General features: G+C 54.0%; 2 protein-coding genes across 10 annotated transcripts; both read right to left on the reverse strand.

Annotated features, from left to right (window-relative positions):
* Positions 1-1,708: 1,708 nt before the first annotated feature.
* On the reverse strand, positions 1,709-7,993 carry PLPP2 (phospholipid phosphatase 2). 3 transcript variants are annotated; one of them, XM_066566226.1, is made up of 6 exons: positions 7,831-7,993; positions 5,404-5,555; positions 4,393-4,670; positions 3,656-3,713; positions 3,392-3,568; positions 1,709-2,749 (listed from the first exon to the last, which is right to left on the reverse strand). In XM_066566226.1, the coding sequence occupies exons 2-6, from the start codon at positions 5,437-5,439 to the stop codon at positions 2,612-2,614; spliced, it is 687 nt and encodes a 228-aa protein (XP_066422323.1). In that variant the 5' UTR covers positions 5,440-5,555; positions 7,831-7,993; the 3' UTR covers positions 1,709-2,611. The 3 variants fall into 3 exon arrangements, with proteins under 3 accessions (XP_066422323.1, XP_066422324.1, XP_066422322.1); XM_066566227.1 differs by lacking the exon at positions 7,831-7,993 and adding an exon at positions 7,311-7,438; XM_066566225.1 differs by lacking the exon at positions 7,831-7,993 and adding an exon at positions 7,307-7,438.
* A 2,043-nt stretch (positions 7,994-10,036) lies between these two features.
* Positions 10,037-26,033, reverse strand: MIER2 (MIER family member 2). 7 transcript variants are annotated; one of them, XM_066566435.1, is made up of 13 exons: positions 26,003-26,033; positions 21,716-21,803; positions 20,479-20,627; positions 19,910-20,035; positions 19,143-19,266; positions 18,391-18,500; positions 17,711-17,780; positions 16,768-16,919; positions 15,830-15,911; positions 15,599-15,693; positions 14,582-14,814; positions 13,562-13,698; positions 10,037-12,954 (listed from the first exon to the last, which is right to left on the reverse strand). In XM_066566435.1, exons 1-13 carry the CDS (start codon positions 26,009-26,011, stop codon positions 12,479-12,481), a joined length of 1,851 nt encoding a protein of 616 aa, XP_066422532.1. In that variant the 5' UTR covers positions 26,012-26,033; the 3' UTR covers positions 10,037-12,478. The 7 variants fall into 7 exon arrangements, with proteins under 7 accessions (XP_066422532.1, XP_066422531.1, XP_066422535.1 ...); XM_066566434.1 differs by having other exon boundaries at positions 16,768-16,934; XM_066566438.1 differs by having other exon boundaries at positions 14,711-14,814; positions 16,768-16,934; positions 26,003-26,032.
* Between the last annotated feature and the right edge of the window lie 1,671 nt (positions 26,034-27,704).

Genomic DNA, 27,704 nt, shown 5'->3' on the forward strand with positions numbered 1-27,704 from the left:
AAGCTCCTGCAGCTTTACATGTGGCTTGGCATGCCACGAGTTTGGTCAGGTCTCAGCCCATCCCTCAGCAGGGCACAGCTGTGAGCTGGGGATGCAGAGCCAGCCCTGCCCTTGGGAGCCACACACTGCAGCATTGTGGCCTGGCTGGTTTTTCCAGAGATGCATCCAAGGGGCGCAATCAGATCTGCAGGGAAGGGAGCAGGCACGTTCCTGGCTGGGCAGAGGAGCTGTCGAGGCAGTGCCAGGAACTGGGGCAGTTGCTGGGCACCACAGCAAAGCAAAGGGAAAATCAAGCAGGCAGCTCCCAAACCTGGGCTGTGCCTCACTGCCCAGCTCCAGGAGCTGCTGAGCCTCTGCAGGGCTTTGTTTGCAAACCGTGCGGCAGAGCTGCCCTGCCCTGGCACTTCCTCCAGCTTTGTTTTACACCAACAGACGTTAAACAACCCGCCTGGAGGGCTGGGGCGGGGGAAGGACCCCGCTGGGGGCCCAGGGAAGCGATGGTGGGAAGAAAACTCTGGAGGAAAACAGAAAAGTAGCGTCAGGGAAAGGGAGTTCCCTCCACACAGGGAGGTTGTTTTTGATCAGGGCTTGTCTAGACTGGAGTCACCCACACTGCACAAGCACATCAACAGCACGCAGCCAGCCCGGGGCTCCCTGCTGCTCCCAGCAGGACGGGGCAGCTGCACTCAGCATGGGCAAGAGCCGACCCTGGCACTGCCCATCCCACCCCGAAAGGGTTGGGGGCACCCCCAGGCTTCCAGGTGCTGCCTCATTTCACACTGTCCCTCATTCCTGCCCTGTGCCCCCAGACCCCCCTTCCTGGCCCTGTCACCTGTCCCCAGCCCCTGGGCAGCAGAGGGACACAGGGCAGTGCTCCCAGCTCCCAGCTCCCTGCCTGCCTTCCCCCAGCCAAGGGAGCTGCAGGCACACGGCGTCACTTTTTCCAAGAGCCTCTCCCTGCTTTCCCTTCCCTCCTCCCTCGCAGAGCAGGGCCTCGGTGCTGGGGAGCGCAGGAGGCTCCTGGATCAGGGCAGCACCAGGATGGACCTGGCTGGGATGGCTCTTAGAGCCCCACGCTGGCCACAGCTCTTCCTCAGCTCCAGCACAACCCTGTGAGTGGTGAATGTGGCACCTCACAGGCAAGGAGCACACCTGGCTTGAGGTCCAGCCCAACTGGGAGAGCGGCTTAGCAGCCCTGACAGCTCCCACATGTCACAGACATCTTTTATGGAAAATCCTTTCCTTAGGATTTTTCCTCCTGAGAAGCTGAGAGGCCTCAGGAACAAAATGTAAACATTGATTATCTGCTGCTGTGGAATGCAACAGGTGCATCTGGGATTGGGCTCATGTGGTTGTTTCTAATTAATGGCCAATCACAGCCCAGCTGGTTCAGACAGAGAGCAGAGCCACAAACCTTTGTTACCATTCCTTCCTATTCTACTCTTAGCCAGCCTTCTGATGAAACCTTTTCTTCTATTCTTTTAGTATAGTTTTAATGTAATATATATAATAAAATAATAAATCAGCCTTCTGAAACATGGAGTCAGATCCTCATCCTCGAACCCCTGTGAACACCATCACACCCACCTACAGCTGAGGGGCTTCAGACACCTTTCTCTAGGAAAAGGAAACCCCCAAACACTTCAGCCCCTCCACTCCAAGGCCAGGAGTACCCATGAAAAAAAAGAGAACAGGCCTGACACAGACATTCTTTAAGGATGATCTAATTTAAAAACAACATCATAATGAAAATGCATGTATTTTAAAAAGAGACCCACAGCACTCCAGCGCTGGAGGCAGCCACGTGTCAGTGATGGGACTGCTCTGTACCCATTGCCCCCACTTTCCCAGGACATTTGGACAGCTCCACATCCCCATTTATTTTCCTTTACCACAGAAAATGTCTCCCTAGCCCCGCCACACACCCTAAAGCATCAGCTGAAGCTGCAGGAGGGACAAAGGCTGGAGCAGCAGCTCCTTGCCCAAGCCAGGCATGAAGCAGGCAGGGGGCAAACAGCTCTGGCTCCCAGCACTGCAGAATTGGGCACAGCCAGAGAAGAGCCTGCCCAGGCACCCTCTGCTCACAGCAGCTGCTGGCGGGCAGGACTGCTCTTAAAGGTAATCAATGGAGCAGAGAAGAGCTCTGGATTGCTTTAATCCTTTCCAAAACACTACAGCTACCCCAGAAGCCGTCCTGCTGCCTCTGTGCCTGTGAGGATTTGTGCTGGTATGGCTGGATCATTCGACAGGGACAACACACACTCGGGCCAGGCAAGCTCAGCCTTCCCCCCCCAGGAGTTTGCTCTTCGCTCAGTGTGCTTGGCCAGCCCAATAAATCCACCCCCACGTGCCACCCTCCCCTCCCTCCCCACGGAGGGCTGGGACAGCAGCCTTGGGGAGTGACTCAGATGCACAGGGGGGGAGGACATCCCCTCCCCATGGGCAGGGTGCTGGCAGCACCACGGGCACGTGGGAGCAGGCAGGGCTGTCCCACTCGTGTCAGTGTCAGCCAGAGGCACCAGAGCCGTGGAGCCAATGGTTAAGGCAGAGCCAGCTGTCCCCAGAGCCAGCTGTCCCCAGAGCCAGGAGCACGGCGAGGGGCAGGGCTGGCTCACGGGGCGCCCCTGTAGCTGTAGTGATTGTGGTCAGGGTCAGTCAGGGTCAGGGGCAGGCTGGGTTTGCGCTCCGGGTCCTTCTCCTCGCACTGCCGGGGCGGACGCTGCTTGAAGAAGTCGGAGACGTAGTGAACCTGGGAAAGAGGGGTTGGGGACACCGGTGTCAGGCCAGGCAGGGGCTTGCTGTAGTTTTTATACTTTGTAATACCTTTTAATGATTATGTTTTTGTATCCCCATATCCATATTTTTCCCAAATGGTTTACCCCAGATTGTACTCCCCTCCCTCTACCTGTGTAATCCCTTTCCTTTGCTGAGATCATCCCCAAATCCCCACCCTGGCTCTGTGTCAGTCACTCAGCATCCCATCCCCTCCATCTAGAACTTTCCTCCAGGACATTGAGTGATCAGCCAGAAGCCAGGGGTCAGCCCCCCAAGTGTTTCTCCATAGGCTGACCTAAATGTCCATTCCCCAGTATCCAAACCTTAATTTTTCTTATTGCTTAGTAAATGTCATCTACTTTATGTTCCCACCTCCCTTTCAATGTAACCTTGGCACCTCTCCCGGGGCTCTCAGCAGGAGCCCCCTGAGGTGTGGGAGCTCCCAATTTGGATGAACCCCTGCTAAGAGTCGGCCCTTTTATCCTCTACCGATGGCTCTGGTGCCTCTCCTGCTACAAAGGTGACCAGCCTGGCTGCCCTCAGTCGCCAAGAGAGCGTCTGTCCCCTGCTGTCTGCTGGGGTTCCTGAGGGGCTCCCAGAGCGAGGGGACACTCACAATGAGGACGGCAATGAGAGCCCCCTGCAGCAGCCCCACCAGCACATCACTCCAGTGGTGTTTGTAGTCGGACACCCGGGTGTAGCCCACGTAGATGGCGAAGGCGATGAGGAGGAACTGGATGGTGGGACGAAGCAGCCGGGCCCATTTCCCCACCAGGCGGGCCTGCACGTAGAGCTGGGGGGCAGAGAAGGGAGGAATCAGCCAGGGCAGGGTTGGGGTGTTTGGCTGTGGGAGCTGTGGGGGCTCTGGCACGGCACTCACCGCCAGGAACATCATGCAGTACATCCCAAAGGAGGAGTGTCCCGAGTAGAAGGACAGTCTGGGGGTAAAAAGGGGATGGGTCAGGCCATGAGTGAGTGTAGCCATGATATTTTCTGAAAAATCCTTTCCTTAGGATCCTTCCTCCTGAGAAGCTGAGAGGCCTCAGGAACAAAATGTAAACCATGGTTATCTGCTGCTGTGGAATGCAACAGGTGCATCTGGGATTGGCCTCATGTGGTTGTTTCTAATTAATGGCCAATCACAGTCCAGACTGTCTTGGTCAATCACAAGCCTTTGTTATCATTCTTTTTCTATTCTTAGCCAGCCTTCTGATGAAATCCTTTCTTCTATTCTTTTAGTATAGGGACTATACTAATAACTATTTTAATACAAATTTAATATAATATAGTATATATTATATATAATATAGGATAGTTTTAGTATAGTTTTAATAGAATAGATATAATAAAATAATAAATTAAAATAAAAATAATCAATAAAATAAAATACACAAAATAAAAATCAAGCCTTCTGAAACATGGAGTCAACATTCTCATCTCTTCCCTCATCCTAAGACCCCTGTGAACAGCACCCCAAGCGAGCCCCCAGCTGGTCCCCACAAGACCCCTGCCCACTCCACAGGCTCTGCCCTGGAGCGGGAGAGCCTCAATACCCATCTGGGGCTGCCACTGTGAGCAGGTGGAAGAGACACATCCCGTGGCACATCCATGGCTCACCTGGACTCGGTGACATTCCTGCTCTCTCCCTGGCACACATTCTCCAGCTGCACATAGATGGAGCAGTTCACCTTGGACCAGTCAGGGTTGCACACAGCCAGGAAGTTTGGCCTCAGACGGCCGATCATGTACTTGGCCAGGTCGGTCAGGGACTGGCTGATGGCCCCCCCGAAGAGAAAGGTCCCAACCACCTTGTAGAGGGCAGCCAGGTAATTGTTGTATTCGGATTTGGAGTAGAGACGCTCAGTGTAGACCAGGTACGCCTCCCCTGATGAGATCTGCAGAGAGCAGGGAGGAGAGGTGAGGGCTGGGGGCTATGAGCTGTCACAGGCATCTTTTATGAAAAATCCTTTCCTTAGTTTTTTTTCTCCTGAGAAGCTTCAAGAACAAAATGTAAACCATGGTTATCTGCTGCTGTGGAGTGCAACAGGTAGACTTTTGATTAGCCCATGTTGGTTGTTTTTAATTAATGGCCAATCACAGCCTAGCTGGCTCAGACTCTCTGTCCAAGTCACAAACCTTTGTTATCATTCTTTCTTATTCTATTCTTAGCCAGCCTCCTGATGAAATCCTTTCTTCTATTCTTTTAGTATAGTTTTAACATAATATATATCATAAAATAATAAATCAAGCCTTCTGAAACATGGAGTCAGATCCTCGTCTCTTCCCTCATCCTCGGACCCCTGTGAACACGGTCACAATGAGCAGCTCCCCAGGGTGCAGAGGTGAGGGCTGGGGGCTCTGAGCAGCTCCCCAGGGGTGCAGGATGCCCTGGCTCTGTGGCAGAGCATCCACCCTGGCATCCACCAGCACAGGAGCCCACAGACCCTCTCTCCATCCCTGTGGGATGGGGCTCTCCCCACTCCAGTACGAGTTCCTGCCCCCAGGCAGAGCAGGGCTCAAGCTGAGGGCGTTCCTGCCCTTCCAGAGCTCTGGAGGTGGCTGTGCTGGGCTCCAGCTTCCAGATACAACACAGCCCTGTCCTGGAGGGAAGGGGTGGCAGTTCCTTACAATGATAACAGTGCAGCTGATGGTGACCCCGGCCATGAGGCTGTGGGTGATGGTGTCTGCCTTGTAGGGGTAGCGGATGGAATCATCGTTGCAGTAGAAGCCTCGCTTGTAGGGGGAGTTCACCAGAGTCAGGATGATGAAGGGCAGAGACGCTGCAAGGCACAGAGAGGTGAGGACTGGGGACAGCAGCCAGCACACAGCACCAGCCACCTCTCACCCCTAAGTCTCTGCTCCTTGATGCCAGGGAGGGATCCCCCCACAAGGATGAAGTCCTGAGCCACCTGTACCCAGGGCAGCAGGACCTGAACCCACCAGTGCACTGCCCTGAGAGCGATAGGGCCCTATCGGAGCTCACAGATGCCTGCAGCACCCAGATACCACAGGAGACAGCCACAAACGGGCACCCACAGAGCCCCCAGGGCTGCCCCGCTCCTCCCCAGGCACAGCAGGGGCAAGGCCTGATCCTGTGCCCTCTCCTCACACTGCCCAGCCTGGGGAGACAGAGCTGATAAAATTAACGAGCACGGGCATCTTGTAAACGTGTTTTACAGCAGGGAAGGGCCCCCAGATGGTCCCAGCAGAGCCCTCACAGCAGCTCCAGGAGAGCCCGTGCTGGGAGATGCTGAACATGACCCAGTCCCGGCACAGAGGGACTCCCCTGCACTCGGCTTGCTCCCCTCATCCTCCTGTCAGCCTCTCCTCTCGCCCAGCTCCTGCGGGCTCTGCAGAGAGGCTGCACTGCCCGGTCAGCCTGGGCAAGGAGGGTTTTCCACCCAGCACGCTGGGACAGCTGCGAGCTCACCCAGGACGGAACTACCCCCAGATCCAGAGGGGTTCTGGGGTCTGTGCCCCGCACATCACCCGTGTCAGCCCCCGCTGGAACGCACCCCCTGCCCCTGCCCCATCCCTGCTCAGGGACAGCCAAGGACGAGCCCCAGGACGCTCCCCAGGGAAGCGGCCCCCCCGCTCCAGAGGCCACCTTAGGCCGGGCTCCTCTCCCAGTTCCGCCTTTCCCGGTGGTTTCCGCCTCCCCGTGTTCCTCCGTCTCCCGGGAGCTCGCACCTTTGTCCCCGCCCGTCCCCGCCCCGGGGGTCCCGCGCTCACCGAGCGAACGGGAGCGAGCGCGGGGATGAAGCACCGGGGGCTGCCCCGCCACCCCCGCCGGCGGCAGGGAACCGGCCCCAGTCCCTCCTCCCTCCCCGCACACCTCAGACGTCCATTTTCAGCTCAAATTAGACACCAATTTTCTTTCTGGATAATTTCATCCTCCAAAAAAAGCTCCCCTAAAAATATAAAGCACCGACCGGCCCACAGGAGGGGAAACCGGGACCCGGCCTCTGCCCCCGCCCCGCAGCCGGGGAAGCTCCAGCCGCGATCCCGATCCGGGCCTTTATTTTTAGTCCGTCTTAATTCGATACTTCCTTGCGGCACTTTTAGAAACATTTCCCCGCACTGGGGGGAGCAGAGGGGGTCCTGAAAGGGGCGCCCCGAACCCACCGGCCCCGCTCCGTCCCGCGGAGCGCCGGGCAGGCGGCCAGGGCGGCGGCGGAGCCGTCCCGGTGCCGCCCGAGCCGAGGGACCCTCCCGCAGCGTCCCGGACAGCGACGGACCGGGCTCCCGCCCCCCCGAGGGACCGTGCCCGGAAAAGGGAACGGCCCCGAGAACCGGGACCCCCGAGGCAGCCCGGTAGGGCTGGGGCGGGAGGCGCCCGCGCCGCCGGTGGCTCCCGGTGGAGGCCCGGAGCTCCGGACATCGCCGGGCAGGTGCCGGACACCGGGCAGAGCGGGCAGAGCGCGGCGGGACGGCGGAGCCCCGGTACCTCCCGCGGACCCGGCCCCAGCCCAGCCCCACCGGAGCCGCTCCGGAGCCGCCCGCGGCGGGGGCGCCGGCACGGAGCCCTCACCGACCGCCAGGCACAGCACGTCGAGCGCCACGAAGACCTTCCTGCGCTCCATCCCGCAGCCGCTGCGGCCCCGCGGCCCGGCCCCGCGCCTCACATGGCCCGGAACGGCGCGGGCCCGGCCGGGAGGTAAAGTCCAGGCGGGGCGGGGCGGGGCGGAGCGGGGCCCGGTGCCCCCGCCCAGGGCCGGGGCGGGGCGGGAACGGCGGGCCCGGGGCAGGTGTGGGGCTCGGTGGGGCAGGGACCCCTCTGGACCCAACCCCGCTCGCTCCCCGCCGCTTTCTCGGGCTCCGTTCCGGTGTCCGCGGCTCCGGCCCTCCCGAGTCCCCCGGTGCCCACCCCGCCTGGCTCGGCTCCCTACCGAGGGGAAGGGGGAGAAGAAAGCGAGCGAGGCCACTTTGGGAGCCTCTCGAGTCCCACCCGCCTCGGGGCTATGTCCCGAGGAGAAAAAAAGGGGCAAAAAGGGAAAATCCTGCCCCTGAAATGTGCTGGTTGCGCTGGCGGGGGTTTGTGCAGACGGGACAGACCGGCTTGGCTCGGTGGCGAGATGGGCTCTTGAGGGGAAGCAGGGACGTCCAGGAGCCTGTGGATGCAGCAGACACCGGGGTGAGCACACGGGGTGAGCTGATTTAGCCGCTGAGATATTTGGCTGTATTTCCTGAGCTTCCGACGTCCTGGGGGCTCCCGGTGCTTCCCGTTGGGTTTGGGGACATGCTGAAACCCAGAACGGGGACAGGAGCAATGGCTGGAGCACAGCAATTCCCCGGTGGGAGCAGGGACAGTCGCATCCCAGCTGTTTGCTCCAGGCCGGATGTCGGGAAGGAAACAAATAACACAGAAACCACCCATGGCTGATAACTGCGGGTGATTGAAGCGCAGCTGGGCGGCCTGTGCAGAATGTCAAGGCTGTTTGTGGGAAGCCGAGACCTGGAAATACTCTCGAGTTCCAGGAGAGGGGACAGAACCACGGGGCAGCTTTCCCCTGCCCTGATGTGCCCCGGTGCAGCCTCCTCCGGTGCCACGGGGGCCCTGGCACACCGCCGGGGCAGGATTTGCCCCACGCACGCTGCCTGCAGACCCCGAGCAAACAACTGAGAGCCCCGAGGAAGGAGAGCTGGGGGGATGCCCAGGCTGTGTCGAGGAGCAGATGAGAAGATTAAGACGCTCCGGGCCGGGGCACCGTGGGGACAGAGATGTGACAGCGCGGGGCTCCGAGGACACGGCACGGACCAGGGGAAGCTCCGCGCGGCCCCGCACGGTTTTACCCCACGGGAGCCCGGGGCTGCGGGTGGTGCCGCCCGGCCCGGCCCGGCCCGGCCCGGCCCGGTCCCGGGGGTGTCGCGGGCGGAGCGGGGCCCGGGCGGGTCCCGGGGGGCGCGGGCGGGCCCGGGCGCGGCGCGGTGTCGCCCTCTGCCGTCCAAGCGCCGCCGCTGCAGCCGGGCCCGGGGGGCGGCGGAATCCAGCCCGGAGCCTGCCCCGGAGCACGGGGGGCTCCAGAATCCAGCCCAGACCCTGCCTCGGAGCTCGGGGGGCTCCAGAATCCAGCCCAGACCCAGCCCCGGAGCACGGGGGGGCTCCAGAATCCAGCCCGGACCCTGCCTCGGAGCTCGGGGGGCTCCAGAATCCAGCCCGGACCCTGCCCTGGAACGCGGGGGGCTCCAGAATCCAGCCCGGACCCAGCCCCGGAGCACGGGGGGTTCCAGAATCCAGCCCAGACCCAGCCCCGGAGCACGGGGGGCTCCAGAATCCAGCCCGGACCCTGCCCTGGAACGCGGGGGGCTCCAGAATCAGACGAGACCCTGCCCCCGAGCCCGGGGGAACTGCGGAATCCAGCCCAGACCCTGCCCCGGAGCACGGGGGAACTGCGGAATCCAGCCCGGACCCAGCCCCGGAGCACGGGGGGCTCCAGAATCCAGCCCAGACCCTGCCCCGGAGCACGGGGGGCTCCAGAATCCAGCCCGGAGCCTGCCCCCGAGCCCGGGGAACTGCAGAATCCGGCCAGGACCCTGTCCCGGTGGTGTTTAGAGCCCGCGGGATCCGGTCCTGCCCCTCTCACCGCCTCGGAAGCAGCGCTCGGGTCACACAGGGCCGAAACCAGAGTTTGGTGCCGAAGGATGCAACGGAGCGACCGCAGGCCCAGCCGAAGGCTCCAACCCGCGGTTCCCGCTGCTCGTCGGGGCCTCGAGGAAGGGAGGAACCTGCCCCCGTCCCTCCTGCCCTGGGCTGTGCCCATCTCGTACCCAGCTCTGCGGGGCAGAGCTGGAGCCCTCGGGGCAGCCCCGGGACAGGCAGAGCCAGGCACAAGCAGGAGAAGAGAATTTAGGGAGTCTGTGATGGAACAGAGGGACTGTGGTGGGGGAACACACTGCAGTTACAGCAGTAACACTCCGCTTGCCTCTAGGAGTTTGTTCTGGTTGAAGTTTGGAGGCACCCCTGCCTCTCAACACTCCAGAGCTGGCACAGGCTGCCCGGGGTTTTAGAGGATTTGGGGGCACCTGTGAGAGGAACAAACAGCTGCCTCCAGCTGCAGCATGGGAAGGGAAAAACTCTGGGCCTCCTCCTAGGCTGGGATGGCAGCCCTGGCACAGGGAATCCTGGCCTGCCTGGAGGAGAGCACTTGTGGAGGGCAGGAGAGGATCAGACAGTAGAGGCAGGGACCTCTATTCTTATTTTGCCATCATTATACACTGGACTGTTGCTTCTTGGCCTCCAAAAAGAAGACAGACTTCTGGCTCACTTTCAAATTAGGTTTTTAATTAAATAAATAACGGCGAGGGGGTCTTCAAGGCAGTGTCACTTCACAGTGTAGGGCTGGGGGGCAAGGGAGAAAAGAGTCCAGCATTGGGAGCGGCTCAAAGTGAATGTGCTTTGTAAGAAGGAAAAAAGAAAACCCCAACCAAAAACAAAAAAACCAACCAGAACCAAACCCCCTCCCTGTCCCAGCCTTTCTCACCCCTTTCCCTCAAAGTTATGTGGAAAAAGCGCTGCACTCATGTTGAAAGACCCCATGCAAATCTGTAAACAACACTGAAGGACATCGAGAGATTTCTGCCTCAGCCAGCTCCCCTCTCCTTTCACTAGGGCTTGAAATAAACCAAAAGAAAAAATGGTTTCCGGAAAAGTAAGAATGTTCTCAGCCTATGGAGGAGATGCCAAGGCCTGGCCCTCCCTGGGAGGGCTGCCTGTGCTCTCACCCTGCCTCCTCTTCTCCCTTCAGCCAAGGAGCTTCCTCTCAGCCCCAGAAAAGGGGAATCACAGCCTGGGCAGTTCCACTATGGAGCAGGCACTCGTGTTTGCTCTCTGTTCCCAGGAGCAGCTGGAGGAGAGGCCTCTGCTCAGCACCTCTGGCTGACAAAGCCATGCCTGGGGCTCAGCACCTCCCAGCACAGAGCTGGGCACCAAAGCAAACCCCTGCCAAAGCACACAGACCAGATCTGGGCCTTGGGAGATGAGACAAGGTCTAATCCTGACATCCCATGGGGCTGTTTGATGCTGCCTCCCTGCTCCTGCTGCAGGGCTGGGCACAACTTCCCAGAGCCAGGTAAAAGGAGGATGCAGCCTCCTGGGTTTAGGTACCTGCCCAATCCACTGCAGCAGAGCCAAGTGCACAATCCCAGCCCCAAATCTTCCACCAAAACCCTCAACTCAAGCCCCTTCCCAGCTGCAGAGCACAGCTGGAGGTAACACAGCTCTGTCTGCACCAGAGCCTTGCCCAGCAGGTGAGCAGAGAGAATTCCCTGCATGGGAAAAGGGGAATGGGAACACACTGAGCCAGGGGCCAACCCCACACCTGCAACACACCTGGCAAGTGAAGCAGCTTTGGATTCCAGCACAGCCAAGGACAGGCTCCTGTGGCTCTGCACAGCACCTGGCACCTTCCATGGCAGGAGAGACACACTTTGCTCTCAGCACAGCCTGTTTTGTGGCACAGGGATGCTGTGGGACTCCCCTGCCTGGGACTGTGCTAGCACCCAGATCACAGACATGCTGGGAGCTAAGCAACCTCCTCCCTCTGCTGACAAACTGTTGGAACAAACTGGGAAGTTACAGATGTTTTCACCTGCATTCTACCCTCTGGCACTTCAGCCCAGACAAGATCAGGTCACCCCCTGCCAGCAGCAGCACCACAGTTCTTGGCCAGCATCACTCTGAGTTCAGAACTTCCTGTTACTCCCCACAGAAATTCTCCCTGGCCCAGCATTGCTCAGGAAGGTGAGAAGGACTTGAGTGCACACGATGCTGCTGCACACACAGCATCCCCTCCCAAAACCTGACAGTTCTGCCCAAGGGCTGGGCCAGGCTGTCCCACCTGCAGCTGGTGGAGAGTCAGGAACCCATGGCTGCTGCCAGAGCTCCTGGCATGAGAGCCCAGCTGCTGTCATGGTCCTTAAGGGCCAGCTTGTCCCATCCCTCTCTCTAAAGCCTGGGATAGTGTCCCAGGCAGGACTCAGGGTGACACTGCCAGCCAGGCCACCCTTCCCTGAGCCTGCTGTGGTCCCAGGGGCTGTGCACAGGTGACAGGAGATGTCCTAGATTATTTTCCCCCCTCCAGCATATCCAAAGCACTTGTCAGCAGCATGACCCCCTTACTCACTGCTCCCAGCAGTGTTTCCATCCCATGAGCAGCTGTGTGTCTGTCCTGAGCCATGGCTGCTGGGAGGAGGACAGGGTGAGGGGCTCCTACTGCAGCACGCTGCCCGTGGAGGGAGGATCAGCCTCCCTTGGCATCACCGTGCCCATCTCTGCAGGAAACTGCCCTGCAGCCCTCCCAGGCTCTCAGACCCCCAGCCTGCACCTTCACCATGATGGTGACACATCTCTCTTCTCAAAGCACCTCAGACTGTCCCCGCTGGGGCCAAGGGACACGTCCCCATCCCGAGGCAGGGGCTCTCTGGGCAGACTGGCATCACCCAGGGTGACACATGGTCAGCACAGGACGGGGGTGAGGGACCTCCCCACTCAGGAAAGCCAGCCACCACTTTGCACAACTGTGTCAGGATACACTGGAGCAGAAAGGTGTTTGGTTTCACTGTAGCCTTGGATCAAGGAGGATGGAAAGACGGATTCCGACCGACAGCTCCAAACTGTCCCTACAGGACAGTGGAAGTTCCAGAATTTCACTCAGTCAGGTCAAAGTCCTTGCTGGGTCTGTGACAAATTGGTGACTGGAGACTTTCACTGTGACAGAGGCTCTGAGCGAGCCACAGGTGCTGGGCAAGCCTGATGAGCAGTCAGGAAAGTATTTACATCTCCGATGCTGATGAGACCGAAATCCGTGACCGATAAGGACACTTGAGCAGGGGCCACCACTGCCTCAGGGTCTCTGTCCAAATCCACAGCACCAGCAATTAAAGGCAACCCCTCATTAATGTCTGCAGGGAGAGTGAAGTCCATGGTTATTGTCTCACCAGAGTTCTGCAACGTTTCCTGCTTCTCTGCCAGTCCTGGTGCCACGGGTGGCAAAGCAAAGAGCTCGGGCTCAGAGGGGGTGACAGAGTGACGTGGGCAGGGCACAGGGACAGCCCCTGAGGGCGTCTCCTCCGAGGGGTCAAAGGAGCAGTTTGCCTCCGAGGGGGTGCTGCATTCATAGCCCTGCCCTGACTCACTGATGCTGCCCAGGCTGCAGGCTGTGCTCTCCACACTCAGGGGCTCTGCTCAGGTGGGGACAGAGAGAGGGACAAGGAAAAGAAAGTCACAGTGAGTCCACAATGCCCAAACACCCAAGAGTATTTGTTAGATGGCACAAATGTTTCTTTGTTACAGCAACCAAGATTCCCCCATCAGCCCCTACCGAGGGAAGGCAAGATGCCCACAGCAGATGGGAGGCCATCAGTGTTTCTATGGAAATTAAAGGAAACCTCACAGACACACTGCAAGATAAGCCAAACCCTAAATCCTATCCCCTCGTGCCAACAACCCCTGGGAGCTGCCCACACAAAGCTTTCATCTGCAGTAGGACAGCGAGGGAATGAACCCACGTGGGGCTCCCTGCAGATCTTCTCACAGCTTTCACTGTGTGTGAGAGCAGCTTGCATCTGACTTCTGAGGCCTTAAGGCAGCCTCTGGAGGAGCTGCCCGTGTCAGGGCTTTGGAAGCAGTTCATCCAGGTGCCCAGTGCATGATCCTTTTGTTCTGGGAATGACCTAGGCCACCCCTCCAAGCCTACAACTGTTTTACAGTCACCCCTGGTCAATGCAGAGACAGACAAGACTCCTGCTGACACCAAAACCCCATGGCAAGGAGACAAAAAGGAATTACCTGTGCTCTCAATTGCTATCTGATCCTGCCCAAAGTGAGCATCCAGGCAGCCAGCTGCAGAGGGAATTGGTGGGGAGCTCCGAGAACGACTCGTGTTTTCCACTTCAACCCCATCCAGGTCATTGTCAGTGAAATCCCTGTGAGGAAACAGAGAGAGCCTTGCCACCACCTGCTGAGCAGAGAGATGCAGGCAGCAGAAAGGGTGACTGGGATTAAAACCCATCCACAAATAAAGCAGGATTGTAGAGACACCACTAGAATGAATGTTCATCCCTCCCTGCTCTCAGAGCCCTGAGGAGGTGATCTCAGGTAACAGTGTGGCCAAGACCAGCCCAGGATAAACCAAAATGGGCTCTCCAGCTTCCTAAAGAGCTCTGCCCCCAATCCTGTGAGCCTCAGCCTGTTGCAAAGGGAAATAAATACATGAACAAACACTCAGGAACACCCAGATTCAAGGAATGACTGTGGTGGGTCCTCAGTGTGACAGCAAAGAGCAAGTGATGAGAATATATTTTCCCACCCTGGGAAGATTTAAGATTTCAGGTATTTTCCTGTCTTGCATCAGAATTTAAAAAAAAAAAAAAAATCTAAGCCTTCATCTGATGTTTTTAATTGATTCAGCTTCAATATTTCATTTTGACCTATTAAGAGATTTCCGTTTCAACCTTTTTGAAAAGGTGTATTTTGAAAAGTACTTTCTGTAATTAGCATACATTTCAAAGGGAAGAATTTGCCTCAAAGGGAAATTAATTCAGGTTCCAAACCACCAGAAATAAGTGCATTTTTGAATTTAAATAGCTCCCTTCCCAAAACCTCATCAAACTGAGTTCTTTCACCAAGTCAGCTCTGAATCCCTGTCCCCAGCCTTTTGTGGATGCGTTTGTCTGAAACAAAACTACTTTTGACACACAGAAAAGGACAAGAAAGTCCAGAATTCTTTGATCTTCCCTCCCCACACCAAGCGAGTGTTTGTGCTCTGAGAACACCCCGTGCATCCCTCCATCCTCCCACCCCAGAAACCTTCTGGAGAAGAAAGCGCAGTCGGTTAAGCGGAGGTGCTTTGCAGCAGGAATCTTCACTGGGAGGTTAATATTACTAATTTTAGTGTGAGAATATTCCACGCACGTGGCTCCAGGGTGGAGGACGTACTTCTTCCTTCCTAGACGAGTCTGCTGAGTGAAGTAGTCATAACGTTCTGATTTTTTCCACATGTAATAATACTCCACGCACTCGCCCACTGACCGCGTGCGGACCTGAGGAGAAACAGCCCAGTCAGGACAGCCCACCCCCATCCCTTGCATCTCCTGGAGCAAGGAGCTATCTTCCCATTTAACCAGCACAGAAAATTAGAAGTGCATTACAGTGATTTACATTGCTATGGACACATTGCTGCAGAACAGAAGCACGTACTGAGGTTTCCGAGGTGGCCAGAGAAAGAAACTCCCCACAGCACACAGCTGCTGTCACAGACCCCTGTGGGCCACACACACTCGTGCAGGACTTTCCTGTGCTTCCAGCAGCAGCACACTTAGCAGAGAGAGCAAACCTGCATCCATTGTCACTGGCCAGCGTCAACATGCCTACAATTAACCAGTGGTAGAACTGGACTCTCTGGTTCTGCCAACTCCCAGCACAGCAGCATGTCCCGGGGCCCAGCTCTCCCTACAACAGCATCTGCCATTCTAGAGGACCCCAGGGGACTTTACGAAACATCCACATGCTCAACTCACTCATTCACAGAAGTACTGCAAGGGCTGAGAGTTTGGAAAGAACTTTTGAGACTCCAGAAAGGGCTAATCAGTAATTAACTGACATCACTCATGCAGGTCAGTGGTGTTTGTGACTTCTCCCACCTGGAAAATAAGGCAGAGCAGGGCAGTGAACAGCCCATCACCTGCTGGCATGAGTCAACACAAAGCCTGGGACTGGAACTCGGCCATCCTGAACTCCCTGTGTCAGCCCAGGCCCAAAACACACCTGTGGTGCCCAAGCACCTTCCTCCTTCCCCTGCTCCTCACCTGGGGGGAGCAGCCTTACCTTGTTGGCTTGGATAAGGTGAAAGTTTTTCCCATGGACCCTAAAGCCATGTTCAAAATTTCTACATTCTTCCTCGCTCCAGGCACAAAGCTCATCTGTAGCAGAAAGAGAGAGTTGGGGGAGAGGTAAAGGAAGAGTTGGGGGAGATGTAAGGGAAGAGTTGGGGGAGATGGAAAGAATCTAGAAAGAGTTTTATGTGCCATAATGAAGCCAAAAAAGGGGGGTCCTCACCTCTGATAACCTTCACGTTGAAGCGCAACCTCCTCAGTGCCTCTTCTGCATTGAAGTTGCATTTCACCAGCTCATACAAAGCCTGGGGAACAGGAGGAAATCACTCCCAGCACCTACCTGAGCAACACACCACAAACCAGCCCACTCATGACTCACATTTGTCTCGTAAAACTTGCATTTCCCAGGAGCCACCTTGCTGCTAACCCCAACTTGACCATCAGCAGAGATTACCCCACTTTTTAAGGCACTGGATTACAAATCCTGGCACTCAACAGATGCAATGCCACCAGAATCTAACCTGGCTAGCTTGAAGTAAACACAGCTGCTCTGAAATCTGCTGACTGTCTCAGTCTTCCCAATGGGAAGGTAACCAACCTCCCCCAGTGCACAGCTGGGCACACACCCTTATAGGAAGGTGCCCCTTGTTGATGGAGTGACAAAACTATCCTTTGTCCCCTTAAAAAGGAAATAAGCTCAGAAGTTTCTCTCTTCAATTAGGTGAAAAGACATCTCATAGGACTTGGGGGACTTCAACTGGACAGAAGCCAAATGTCCCCACCTAAGCAACTTGCTAGAAAAAGAAGAGAACAAAGAAACCAATGGCTTTTGTGAGGGGTTTTACCAGGAGCAAGAACCTCTTGCCCTGACTCGGTTTTTCTCTGTAAATTTTGCCTTTTATTAAAACTTTTTTGTTTCCAACACTACCATAGAACCCATCCTGTTGCTTTTATGCCTTCTAAGATAGCTGAGCTATCTTGGGTGTGAAATAAATCTCCAAAAGCTTATGAGACCTGTCTCGAGGAGACCCACATTTCACACCCTCGCTTACCCATCAGGATCACAGGAGTTTGACCTCATTCTGCCCTCTGTAGGGAACATGGCACTGTTGGGCCAGCACCAGCTGGGTCTGTGTGGGCTGCAGGAAGCCCTGAGCTCACCTGCTCGTTGTCCTTGACCACCTCTCCCTCTGGCAGGCTGCTGCCAGCCAGCTCGTCCCACTGCCGCTTCACAGCTCGGTACAGGAACTCTTCCACCTCCCTCTCAGGGAGGATGTTTGGGTCCCAAAGCAGCTGATCTTCATTCTCATAGGCTAACAGAAAAAGCACTGAAATAAGATAATCAAACAGAGAATTCTGCTGCTTTTTGAGAAGTGGTCTGCACGGACATGCATGGGGGAGACAGAGGAGGGAGGAAATCTTTGCTTGCTTGCTCCAATTTGGCACCAGAGATGACAAACATCTCTCAAGGCACTGCCTGTTCCCTCCTGATTTTGGAGGCAGATAAGCTCTTTATATCTCTTTTAGGGCCTTTGGCATGGGCTCAGCTTGCTTCCATTGTTTCAGAAAGGTTGGCTGACAAAAGTTTTTGTTATCATATTCTCAAAGATTGCTGTTTTGATTAATTAATCCTGGCAAATAAAGACTGTTTTAGCTTTCTTGTCCAGAAGCTCAACAAGCTGGCACTCATACTGTGCTCATTATTGGACACAATCTGCAAATCAAGGCACCTCTGTCTACTCTGCAGACATCCCAAAATCAGAAACAGATCATCTCCAGGGAGCACTGGAGGTGCTCACTACTTAAGGAAGATGTCAGAATAAATCAGAGCATCCCCAGATGGGTGCTCCTTCTCTTTGGCAACAGCTGAGACCCCCTCCTGCAAACCTGTCACATCAACCCAGTTCTCAGTGAGCTCCACCAATTCTGTCCCTGTGTTCCCATCCCTATTAACTCAGGCTCGTTTCAGCCAGTAAATCTGAATGTCAGCACTGAAAGCTGCCCAGCCTGGAGATCCAGAGCAGGACTGGAGACCCAGAGCCCATCAGAACCCCCTGCCAGCAGCCCTACTCCCAGCCCAGGCACAAAGGAGAGGCTGCCTTACCTTTTTGCCTGTGCCTGTTTAAACGGAGGATGGGAACAGTGGCCTGGTACTGAGGTCCAACCATGATCTCCTGAAATCCCACAACAGAGAAGTGAGAAAATTGAAATGGGAAATGCTCCATGCAGGCTGTACTTCATGATTTAGGGGCTACACCACTACAAGGCTGATTTATTTCCTGGTAGCCCCCTCTGTCACTATTGTTTCTAGTGAACCCTGACTATTTTATAGGGTAACTAAGAAGATTTATTACCAACCAGATGATACTGTGGGGACCTTCAGCATTTACATAGTTTTAATGTAAAGGATCTATGACAAGCAGCTGAGGTTGGAAATAAAGCAATGCAGAGGTTCTCCTGCAACCTTAACAGCCAGGATGAATTTGGAAGCCTGCTCCTCTCTTTAGAAAGATGGTTCCCCCTCAGTGAATCCTGCTGGGAATGCTGCACAGCATTTCACCTTTATAGGCCTACAGGCTGCAGATTTAATTTAGGCACAACAGATTTCCCTATCTGACACAGAAGATGATTTCAAGCTTGTATTAAAAACCCCTCTTGTAACCCACATCTGCCACTGCCCCCCACAAAATGCAAGGCATCAAGAAGCCAATTGGGGAAATAACACAGTGTTTGGGTGTCATGGATTTTTCCAATCCAAGAGCCCCCCTTCCCAAGGTCATTTACCTTCTTACACTCATTGGATGGGATGGAATCCACCTCTGAGTCCTCAGCCATGGAGGAAGCACATGGTGATGAACATGGCTCTTTGTCTTCATCAGCAAGGAAGTTGTTTGCTTTGTGGGAAAGGAAAAGATCTGTAGTTAGGAATTTTTTATTCTATTCCTTTACATTCCCTCTCCTTCCCTTCATTTTCTGTCCTAAAGTCCCTTTCAGCATGGACTACAGTGACAACTTACCTGTATTTTAATTTTCTCACTTTAAGTAAAAGAATTTGGACACTTGCCACATGGATGGCCAACTTGGGGAAGCTCAGACTCCTTATTATTGCAAGACAGCAGAAGAAATAACATCACTTCATGCAGAGTCCCTGTCACGTGCTTTGGCTTCCCACATATTCCAACATTTAGAAACTGCCACAATCCATCACTCCATTACTACTACTGAATTTGTTCACTTGTAGAGGTGTCAGATGAGGTACTGATCTTTCAGACTGCAATTACAGCAGGCAGCAAAACAATTCCCACTCTCTCTCTGAGTATTCTGAGAAAATTCTCCCCTCATCCCACTGCTCATCAACGCTCTGTCCTGTCCTACCCAAAGCCCGGTAACGCCTCTGCCATGCAGACAGTCCCTAGGAGGAAAAGTGGAAAATCTGATGTCAGGAGACTGACAAAATTAAGAGAAGCATTCTCACCCTCCCCTGCAAATCATATGTAAAAGTGAACAGCAGCTACTTAGGAACTAGTGACACATACAGCCAGGCTGGTTTGGGAATAAGTCCGAAGCATCGTGGGACGTGACGGATGGAGTCAGATCGTCAGCTGAAGATTGTGTCTCCTCCTCTTCTTCCCCTGAAAGCAAATCCTTCGCTATTTGTTCCTTTTAACAACAACAAGAAAGTGAAAAATATTTTTAAATTAAATATATATATATATACCAGGGGGAGTGAGGCCTAGAGTAAAAACATTTTTGGCCAGCAGTGGTCACATCCACAGAGCTTTTCACCCTCCCACAGCTTGTCCAAAGACAGATTTCTCTCTCACACTCCCACCACACCCAGACTATTTTCCCTAGAAGCACTTTAACAAGTGTCATGAATGGCTTCCTATGGAAGTCAGACAGTATGAGCAAGCATCCCTTTCTGTAGAGCTGCACTCACAGCAAATATCTCAAAGATCCTGAAGGAGAAAGAAAGGAAAAAAACCCCAACTCCCCCCCCCCAAAAAACCCCACTTTCTACAGACTCGAGCTAGAACAAGAGGAGCAGTGGCTTCATACAAACTTTGAAGATACAAACTGGCTCTTGACACACCCCCATCAATGTACAAATACTTGTAACCAAAGCTCCATACAGAGTTTCTATATTTTGAAACAGATATCCTTTGTCCCTTCTCCTCTAAACACTTCACATTCCTGTTTCTGCACCTGGTGTTCCCAGAACTAGGCAGGCCCCTTCCAACCCCTCTGAAATGGGGGGAACCTCAACCCCATGTGCAGACAGCAGGCAGAGAGCTGCTCTCACCTTATCCAGAGTCATGTCAGGGAGGTTGGGAGTGATGTCATTGCTCTCACTGTCCTGCTCCGAGATGGGATCTGATGCCTCATAGCCATACAGTGCAAGCAGCTCCTCAAATGGCATTTCACTGCTCTGAGCAAGAGGAGAACAAAGCTGCATCAGGAAGAGAACAACCACAAGAGCACCACAGCAGCTGGAACACAGAGAGGGCAGCTCAGCTCCTCTGGGGGCTCTGAGCAGCCTCAGGGGACACTGTTGGGACCCACTGTAACCTGTGCCTCTCAAAGGTCTGGAAAAGCCAGGAACTTTCACCCCAAAGCATTTTAAAAATACCTTTATCTTTTATTCTAGATTTCAAACAGGTGAAAGATGCCAGACAGCACAAGTGTATTTAAACAGAGGGAGGGGAGCAGCAAATCCCTGTACCTGCCTTGTGCCAGGCCTGAAGGGACACTCCCTGTCACCAAGAGCAGTTTGTGTTCCACTGAGACCACCCACGGCTGCAGTCAGGGTTTCACACAGCAAACAACCAAACCCTCCAGGTAATTTCCCTTCCCCTCCCCTGCTGCCTTTACCTGAGAGGCACTGAAACTCTTCTCCAGCTCTTCTAAAGATTTCTGCTTCTCCTGAGTATCATCTTCCTCCCTTTCTTCCCTCACACCATAGTTCTGGGAAAGGATCTCTGCCAGGTTCAGTCGATGATCAGCTGAGCCCATTGACACAACTGCAGGGATCAGAAGGAGTTGGACACTAGCACCACCATGGAGCACATCTTGAGATGCAACCACAAAGCCAGGGATGATCCCTTCTTGTGTGTGTGCAGACATGATAAGCCAGAGGAAGAGATTAGGCAGAACAGAGGGGAACAGAGATCACAACTGGCAGCAGTCACTTCATCAGCACAAAGGTTCTGTGCACAGTTGAGTCCCACAGCTGACTGGAAGCTGAATCTGAAGCTTTTCTGAGTATTTGTGTCTCACTCCTCACTGGATTCTCACAATATGTGTGCACACACTGCAGCCTTTCCTTCACCTGGGGGCATTTTTAGGGTAATCTCCCCTTACTCAAGGTAATCACCCCTTACTCAAGAATGGCCAAAGGGACACCTGCAGGAGCTTTGGCATCACTTCTTACTCAAGAATGGCCAAATATTTCTTTTTATCTCCTACTTTCATGGATTTCCCTCTCTCCCCACAGCCCCATGAGATGCTTTTCTGGGATTGCTGCCAGTGCCATTGCACCTTGGCCAGGGCCTTACCTGCCATGACCACGCTTGCAATGAGGATAAATCCTGTGAAATCTGGGAAGGGGTCTTGGGATACATCAATAAAAGTGAGGGGAAAATGGGGGGAAAGGGTAATCACTCTTTACTCAAGGTAATCTCCCCTTACTCAAGAATAGCCAAATATTCCTTTTTATCTCCTACCTTCATGGATTTCCCTTTCTCCCTCCTCCCTCCCCACAGCCCCATGAGATGCTTTTCTGCCATACCTGCCATGACCACACTTGAGGATAAATCCTGTGAAATCTGAGAAGGGGTCTTGGGATACATCAATAAAAGTGAGGGAAAAATCAGGGAAAAGGGGCAATCACCCCTTACTCAAAGTAATCACCCCTTACTCGAGAAGAAGAGTGGCCAAATGAACACCTGTAGGAGCTCTGGCAGCTTTAAGCCTCTCCTCCTCAGTCCAACAGCACGGGAATCAACCAACGGGCAGGGGAGGTGTTGCAAGGAGAAGGGAATTGATCACAGAAACTTTGTTTCCTCTGGAAAGCAGAGCAAGAGGCAGAGGGAGGGGAGGCTGGAGGTACCTGCAGCGCTCTGAAGGGAGGGCTCTCCAGGACATAGACCACGGGCTGGGTATGGAACCACCCTGGGGCTCTGCCGGCCAACAGAGGCCTTCAGGAAAAGAGAAGAAATGGTTGAGACAGCTCTCCTTAAAAAACACCACCTTTCCACCCACCTCACCCCACCAGCAAATGCAATTTAAGTTCAAAACAAAAGTTACCTCAGAGGGCAGTGTTAGGAACTGTGCTGTTCAAAAGAGCTCCTCACCTTCCCTCAGTCCATATATTTCCATTCCATCTATTTTACCTCCAGCACTCTGCTCACTTCTTATTCCCCCACCAGTTTGAGACCTCAGAGCTTTGTGGTTTACATCTTCACTTAAAAGGAGTCCCTGGAGCCTCAGGTGTTATCCTAAACACACACATTGTGTCTGAGCACAGCATTTTTAGGGATTGACCCTTCAGGGAGCAGCCAGTCACATCTCCCTGATGCTTCACTGCATCCAGGAGCAAGGAAACAGCAGAGAAGGGGCCTGGAAGGACCAGGAGTGGCACAGGTGAGGTGGGAGAGGCAGAGCCTCAGAACAGGCACCTGCAGGGTGGCATTTGGTGCCAGGTCACAAGTTCAGGCAGCAGCAGGGGCTGAGGAAAACAACGCAGACAGAACATCTGCTGCTCCTCACTGCTGCTGTGCCTGCCACTTGCTTTTCATCCAGTTCAGCCTAGCAGGGAGCAAACAGGTAAACAACCAAAGCTTTTGGGTGACTGACAGCACCTGAGTGCAGAAGAAAATCCCAGAGTCAGTCCCCCAGTGACATCTCTGTGGGATACTCAGCCACCAACAATCTCAGCACCATCACTCCTCACTTATTCAGTTGGAGCCAGGACATTCACAGCCTTCCACAGGAGCCTCTCACAATTTATTTAAAAAAACACAGTACAGCTTCACATTAAAGTCTGTCCTCTAACAACAAAGCAAAGTATTCACCACAAAAAGCCACCACAGACTGTGAGTTCTGAGTTCCTTCAGCTACCAACGTGCAGACTGGAAATTCCATGATAACCAAGAAGATGCCTCCAGTCCACCATCCCCCAAAATAAACCCCCAGAGATCACTCTGGCTCCAGACAGAGCCCTGCAACCATGCCCACAAAAAGAGAAGGGAGAAGTTATGGGATGATGAAAGGAGAAGGGGACAGACTCCATTTTGAGGATGGTCATACCAGGAAATGGCTCTGTAAGTCAGGAAAGTGTCAATGTGCCTTTGTTGGGCTTTGCTGGAATGTGACCAAGCACAAAACCCTCTTGGAGAAATCCTTCCAAGCAAACAAACATGGTTTCATGGAAGGGGTGTGGTGTGCCCTGACTCCCTCCAGGTCTTGGGGAACCTGCAGAACTCAGATTTGGTCAGGCAATGATCTGTAGATCAATGGTACCTCCTTGCCTGGGGATTAATAAAGCCTCTGAAAACAAAGATTGAAGCTGTTGGCATGGATGGGCTGGCTTGAAAAGGTCTCAAGAATACCTCAGGAACAATGAGATCTCCTGTTAATAATCAGGTGCTGAAAGGAAGAGGATTGGCCACTGCAACAGTGTGACAATTCCACAACTAATCAAGAGTTTAGTGCTCCAAAGCAGTAACAGAGCACCAGAGCAATGGAACCACCATGGAATAACCAGCACTGCTCTGCTGGGGCTGAGAAAACAAGAAACAAGTGACAAACAAAGAAAATGGTCCATTCCATGTCCTATTTGAATAATCCCTCAGATTACTCACAAATCCACAGAAACAAGAGTCAAAGGAATAGAAGAGACAGGCAGGCCTGGCTTAAAAATGCAGCTGATGACAGAATATTTCTGATCTCCCTGATTACCAGTGCCATGGGATGTGGAGTTACTTGGCCTAAAGGTGAGGTGGGTGCAGCCTGACACTTCAAATCAAACATCCAGCCAAAGCAAATGGCCCATTCCATGTCCTATTTGAACACATGTGGGATACAACAATCCCTCAGATTACTCACAAACCCAGAAGAAACAAGAGTCAAAGGAATAGAAGAGAAAGGCTTAAAAATGCAGCTGAGGACAGAATATTTTGGTTGCCCATTCCATGCCTAAATCTGAACACACATTGGACAGAACAAATTACTCACAAATCCAGAAGAAACAAGAGTCAAAGGAATAGAAGAGAAAGGCTTATAAATGCAGCTGAGGACAGACTATTTCTGATTGCCCCGATCACCAATGCCATGGGAGGTGGAGTTACTTGGGCTGAAGGTGAGGTAGGTGCAGCCCAACACTTCTGCCTCCTGTGTGATGTTTGAATTTGAAATGCAAGAGCCTGGCATGCACCAGAAACACAGAGAACAGTTCTGGGCCAGGGTGTCACTGCTCCTGCTGCTGGGGAGGGATTCCATGAGTTATCCTCCAGTTATTCTCCCAGTGCACTGTGATCCTGGAAATTGGCTCCTATGCCCATGGGGCATTGAATCTTGGGGGGGCAAAAAAGGAGATTAAATTCCTTTAATTTCACTTTCCCATCCCCAGCATTGTTTTCCTCCTGCCAGCTTCTGCTGCTCAGGCATAGGAGTAACTTTCCTCTCAGAAGTTACACTGAGGTTGTAACTACTCACTCTCATGTTTGTAGTTCTGGGTGACTCCTGCACTCCCTCCTGAGGTGTGGACTCAAGGCTTTGAGCACATGGAACAAAGCTCAGCCATCATTTAGGACACACAGAGGCAGGGTCTGAGCTTTAGCCCTGACAAAGTTGTTTCCCAGTGTGAGGCCAGTTGTGCCTACCTCTGAGAAAACCTTCCAGACTGAAATCACTCTTGCAAAAAAGCGAGGGAAAAAACCAAAATTCCCCTTTCCAGTGCCACCTTTCAATAACTAACATCGTTTCCTGAGCCAGTCTAACACATATTTCAGATTCAGTGAGAAACCTTCCTGCTAGCTCTGCCTTGTGCACACTCCTTGGCCATGGAGCCATTTTCCACAAACCCCAGCTGTAGCCAGGGAGGGAAACAAATTTGTCCTGCAAGTTCTGTCTCTGCAAAACCAAAGAATGAACAGATGACACAACACACAGCCCACCTTGTGCACTGCCCAGGAAGATCAGGGCCCCACCACACCTGTGCAGAGATGCTCCACACCCAAAGCTCACCCAAGAGACAATGCCAGCTCCTGGATGTCCCCTGAGCTCTCTGAGCTGGGCAGGGTGCTGAGGCACCACTCTGACCCAAAAAAGTGCCCGAACAACTCTTTGGCACAAGGGAATGCAACAAGCTTGGTGCTCCACCAAAGGCCAAAGCATGGTGGCCAGGTCAAACAGACTTTCCTCGTGTAGAACACTGAAATATCCTGGAAGAGAAGCCCTGCCCTGGGACAAGATGCTGTCACAGCCAGTGGGGATCTGAGATCCTGCCACAGAGTACCTCAAAGTCTTTCCCTTCTAAGTCTTGTTCCATGTTGTGGCCACCATGAGGGTCATGCCACAGAAATGAAGTGTGCATGTGTCACAGCAACCATCACAACAGGTCAAGGATGTTTGAGGGACATGGCAAGGCTCGATGGGCAATGGCATCACCAGCTCAAAGAGCAATGGAGCAATGGCAGAAATATTTCAGCACAAGACACCAAGGCAAACACGATGGAGCAAAAACATTTCAGCACAAGATACCAAGGCAAATCTGACATGGCAATAGGGGAGGGCAGTGGGGAGTCCCCACCTGGTCCCTCTTTACTTCTGGCCCCTAGGCAAGGTGGTGAGAACCATCCCGGCCACCCAAACCAACATTTCCCGACACCTTCCCCACCCTCTGCCATTCCCAGCATCCTGACCTCACTGCTCGGGCCGCCTCTCACCTCAGAGCCCCCTCCAACAGCTCCACACCCCTGGGCCCGGCTCCAGCCACCCCAAACCGCTGCCGGGTCCTGCCGGGCCACAGCCCCGGGGCTCCTGCTCCGCTCTGCCCCCGGGCCCTTCCCGCAGCCCCCGGCCCCTCACGCCTCTCTCCGCCGCCCTCAGGCCGCGGGGTCCCCGCGCCGGCGCCGCCCGCTCCCGCCCAAGAGCCTCTTCCCGTGCCGTCCCCGCCCGGCCCCGCCGCCCCCGCCCCTCGGCCCGCTGCCGCCCAGGGCCTCGGCGTCCCCCCGGCCCGAGGGCCGCCGCCCCGGTGGCCCGCGCCGGCCCATCACCCCGCTGGCTGCCTCCGGACGGCGGCCCCGGGCGGGCGCGGCTCGGCGGTCCCGGTGTTCCCGCCCGGCCGGGAGCGGCCCCGGGCCCGGCGCGACCCCGACGGCGGCTCCGCGCTCACCTCCGCCATGGCCGAGCGCGAGCGGCAGGGGGCGCGGGCCCCGGATGCGGCGGCGGCCGCTGATTGGCTGCGGCTGCGGGGGCGGGGCCAGGGCCGGGGCGGTCTGAGGGGCTCCGGCTCGGGGGCCGCAGTTGGGGCTCGGCCGGCCGGGCTCGCTGTAGGTGTGGGGGTGTGGTGTTGTCTCTTCTTGTTTTTCCTTATTTTTCCTTATTTTTCCTTGTCTATCCCTGCGGAGCGGCCACGGAGGGAAGGGTGTGGAGGCTGCACGCTGCCGCTGCCCCCAGCAATGCTCCTCGAGTACCGGCCGGGCCGTTTGGTCGCTGCCGGGACCGCCGCTGTGAGGCCCCGCGGGGGCCGGTCCCGCTCCCCTGGGCCGGGTCCCTCGGGCCGCCAGCCGGGACAGGCGGTGGAAGGGCCCAGGGACACAGCGGGGACCGCAACAGGTCAGAGGAAAACCGTGCTCACAATCCCCGGCCTGCCTCGGGTATCACAGAGCTTCCAGGGAACACAGAACGTCCAGGGAACACTTTGAGGGATCCTCACTGGTCACTCCTGTGAAAAACGCCAATCACTTGTTTTTAAAATTTTAAAAGCTTAATAGTAATAAAATGGTTATAAAAATAGTAATACAATCAGAGTAATAATAATTTGGACAATTTGAATTACGACAAAATGAGACAATAGAAACAAAGAGTTATGGACAGTCCAGGTACCCTTTTCTGGGCAGCACAAGCCCGAAAAAGGACACAGTTAACAGAGGATTAACCCTTAAAAACAACAGCCTGTTGCATATTCATACATCTCATATATGATGCATAAATTCCATTCAAACACAGCATTCTGTCTGGTCAGTGTCAACTTCTTCCTCCTAATCCTGACGGTGTCTTCAAGGCTGAGCAAGGTGGGAAGAAGTTTATTTTTTCTGATAAGAGAGCAATAAATTCTTTTTCTCTGAAAGATTCAGGTGTCCTGTGGCTATTATCTCAATGCGAGTCCTTTCTTTAGAAAAAGTATCCTACATAGCATGGTTTCTATTTTAACATTTTTTTATAACCTAAAACTACATTTACCACACTACTTAAGAGAATTAATACAGCATCACTTTCTAACACAACACATACAATATTCATTTGAATATTTGCGAAAAGCCAATCATAAAAATACGCATTTTTCACCCAGCACAAGGAAGGAATCCAGGGATTCCTGAAGTGAATGGCTCTGCCATGCTCCCCTCCATCCCCACAGCCCCTCGGGGACCCCCTGACCCCTCAGGGACTCCTGGCTGAGCCAGCAAAGCAGCCCTGTGGTGGTGTTTGAGGGTGTCCAGGATGAGAGAGAGATTAGAATCTTGTCTCCATGTTTCAGAAGGCTGATTTATTATTTTTTATATATATTATATTAAAAGAAAATTACATACTAAAACTATACTAATGAAAGAGACAAAGGAGGCATCAGAAAGCTAGAAAGGAAAGGAATGATAATAAAATCTTGTGACTGACCAGAGTCCCGACACGGCTGGACCTGTGATTGGTCATCAAGTAGAAACAACTACATGAGACCAATCAAAGCAGCAGATAATTATTGTCTATATTTCATTTCTGAAGCCTCTCAGCTTCTCAGGAGAAAAAAAAAAAATCCTGGCAAAAGGATTTTTCATAAAATCTGCCTGTGACACCTTCCCTCGGGGTGTGCTGTGAGCTGG

Source organism: Molothrus aeneus, chromosome 27, assembly GCF_037042795.1.
Source record: "Molothrus aeneus isolate 106 chromosome 27, BPBGC_Maene_1.0, whole genome shotgun sequence".
NCBI lineage: Eukaryota > Metazoa > Chordata > Aves > Passeriformes > Icteridae > Molothrus > Molothrus aeneus.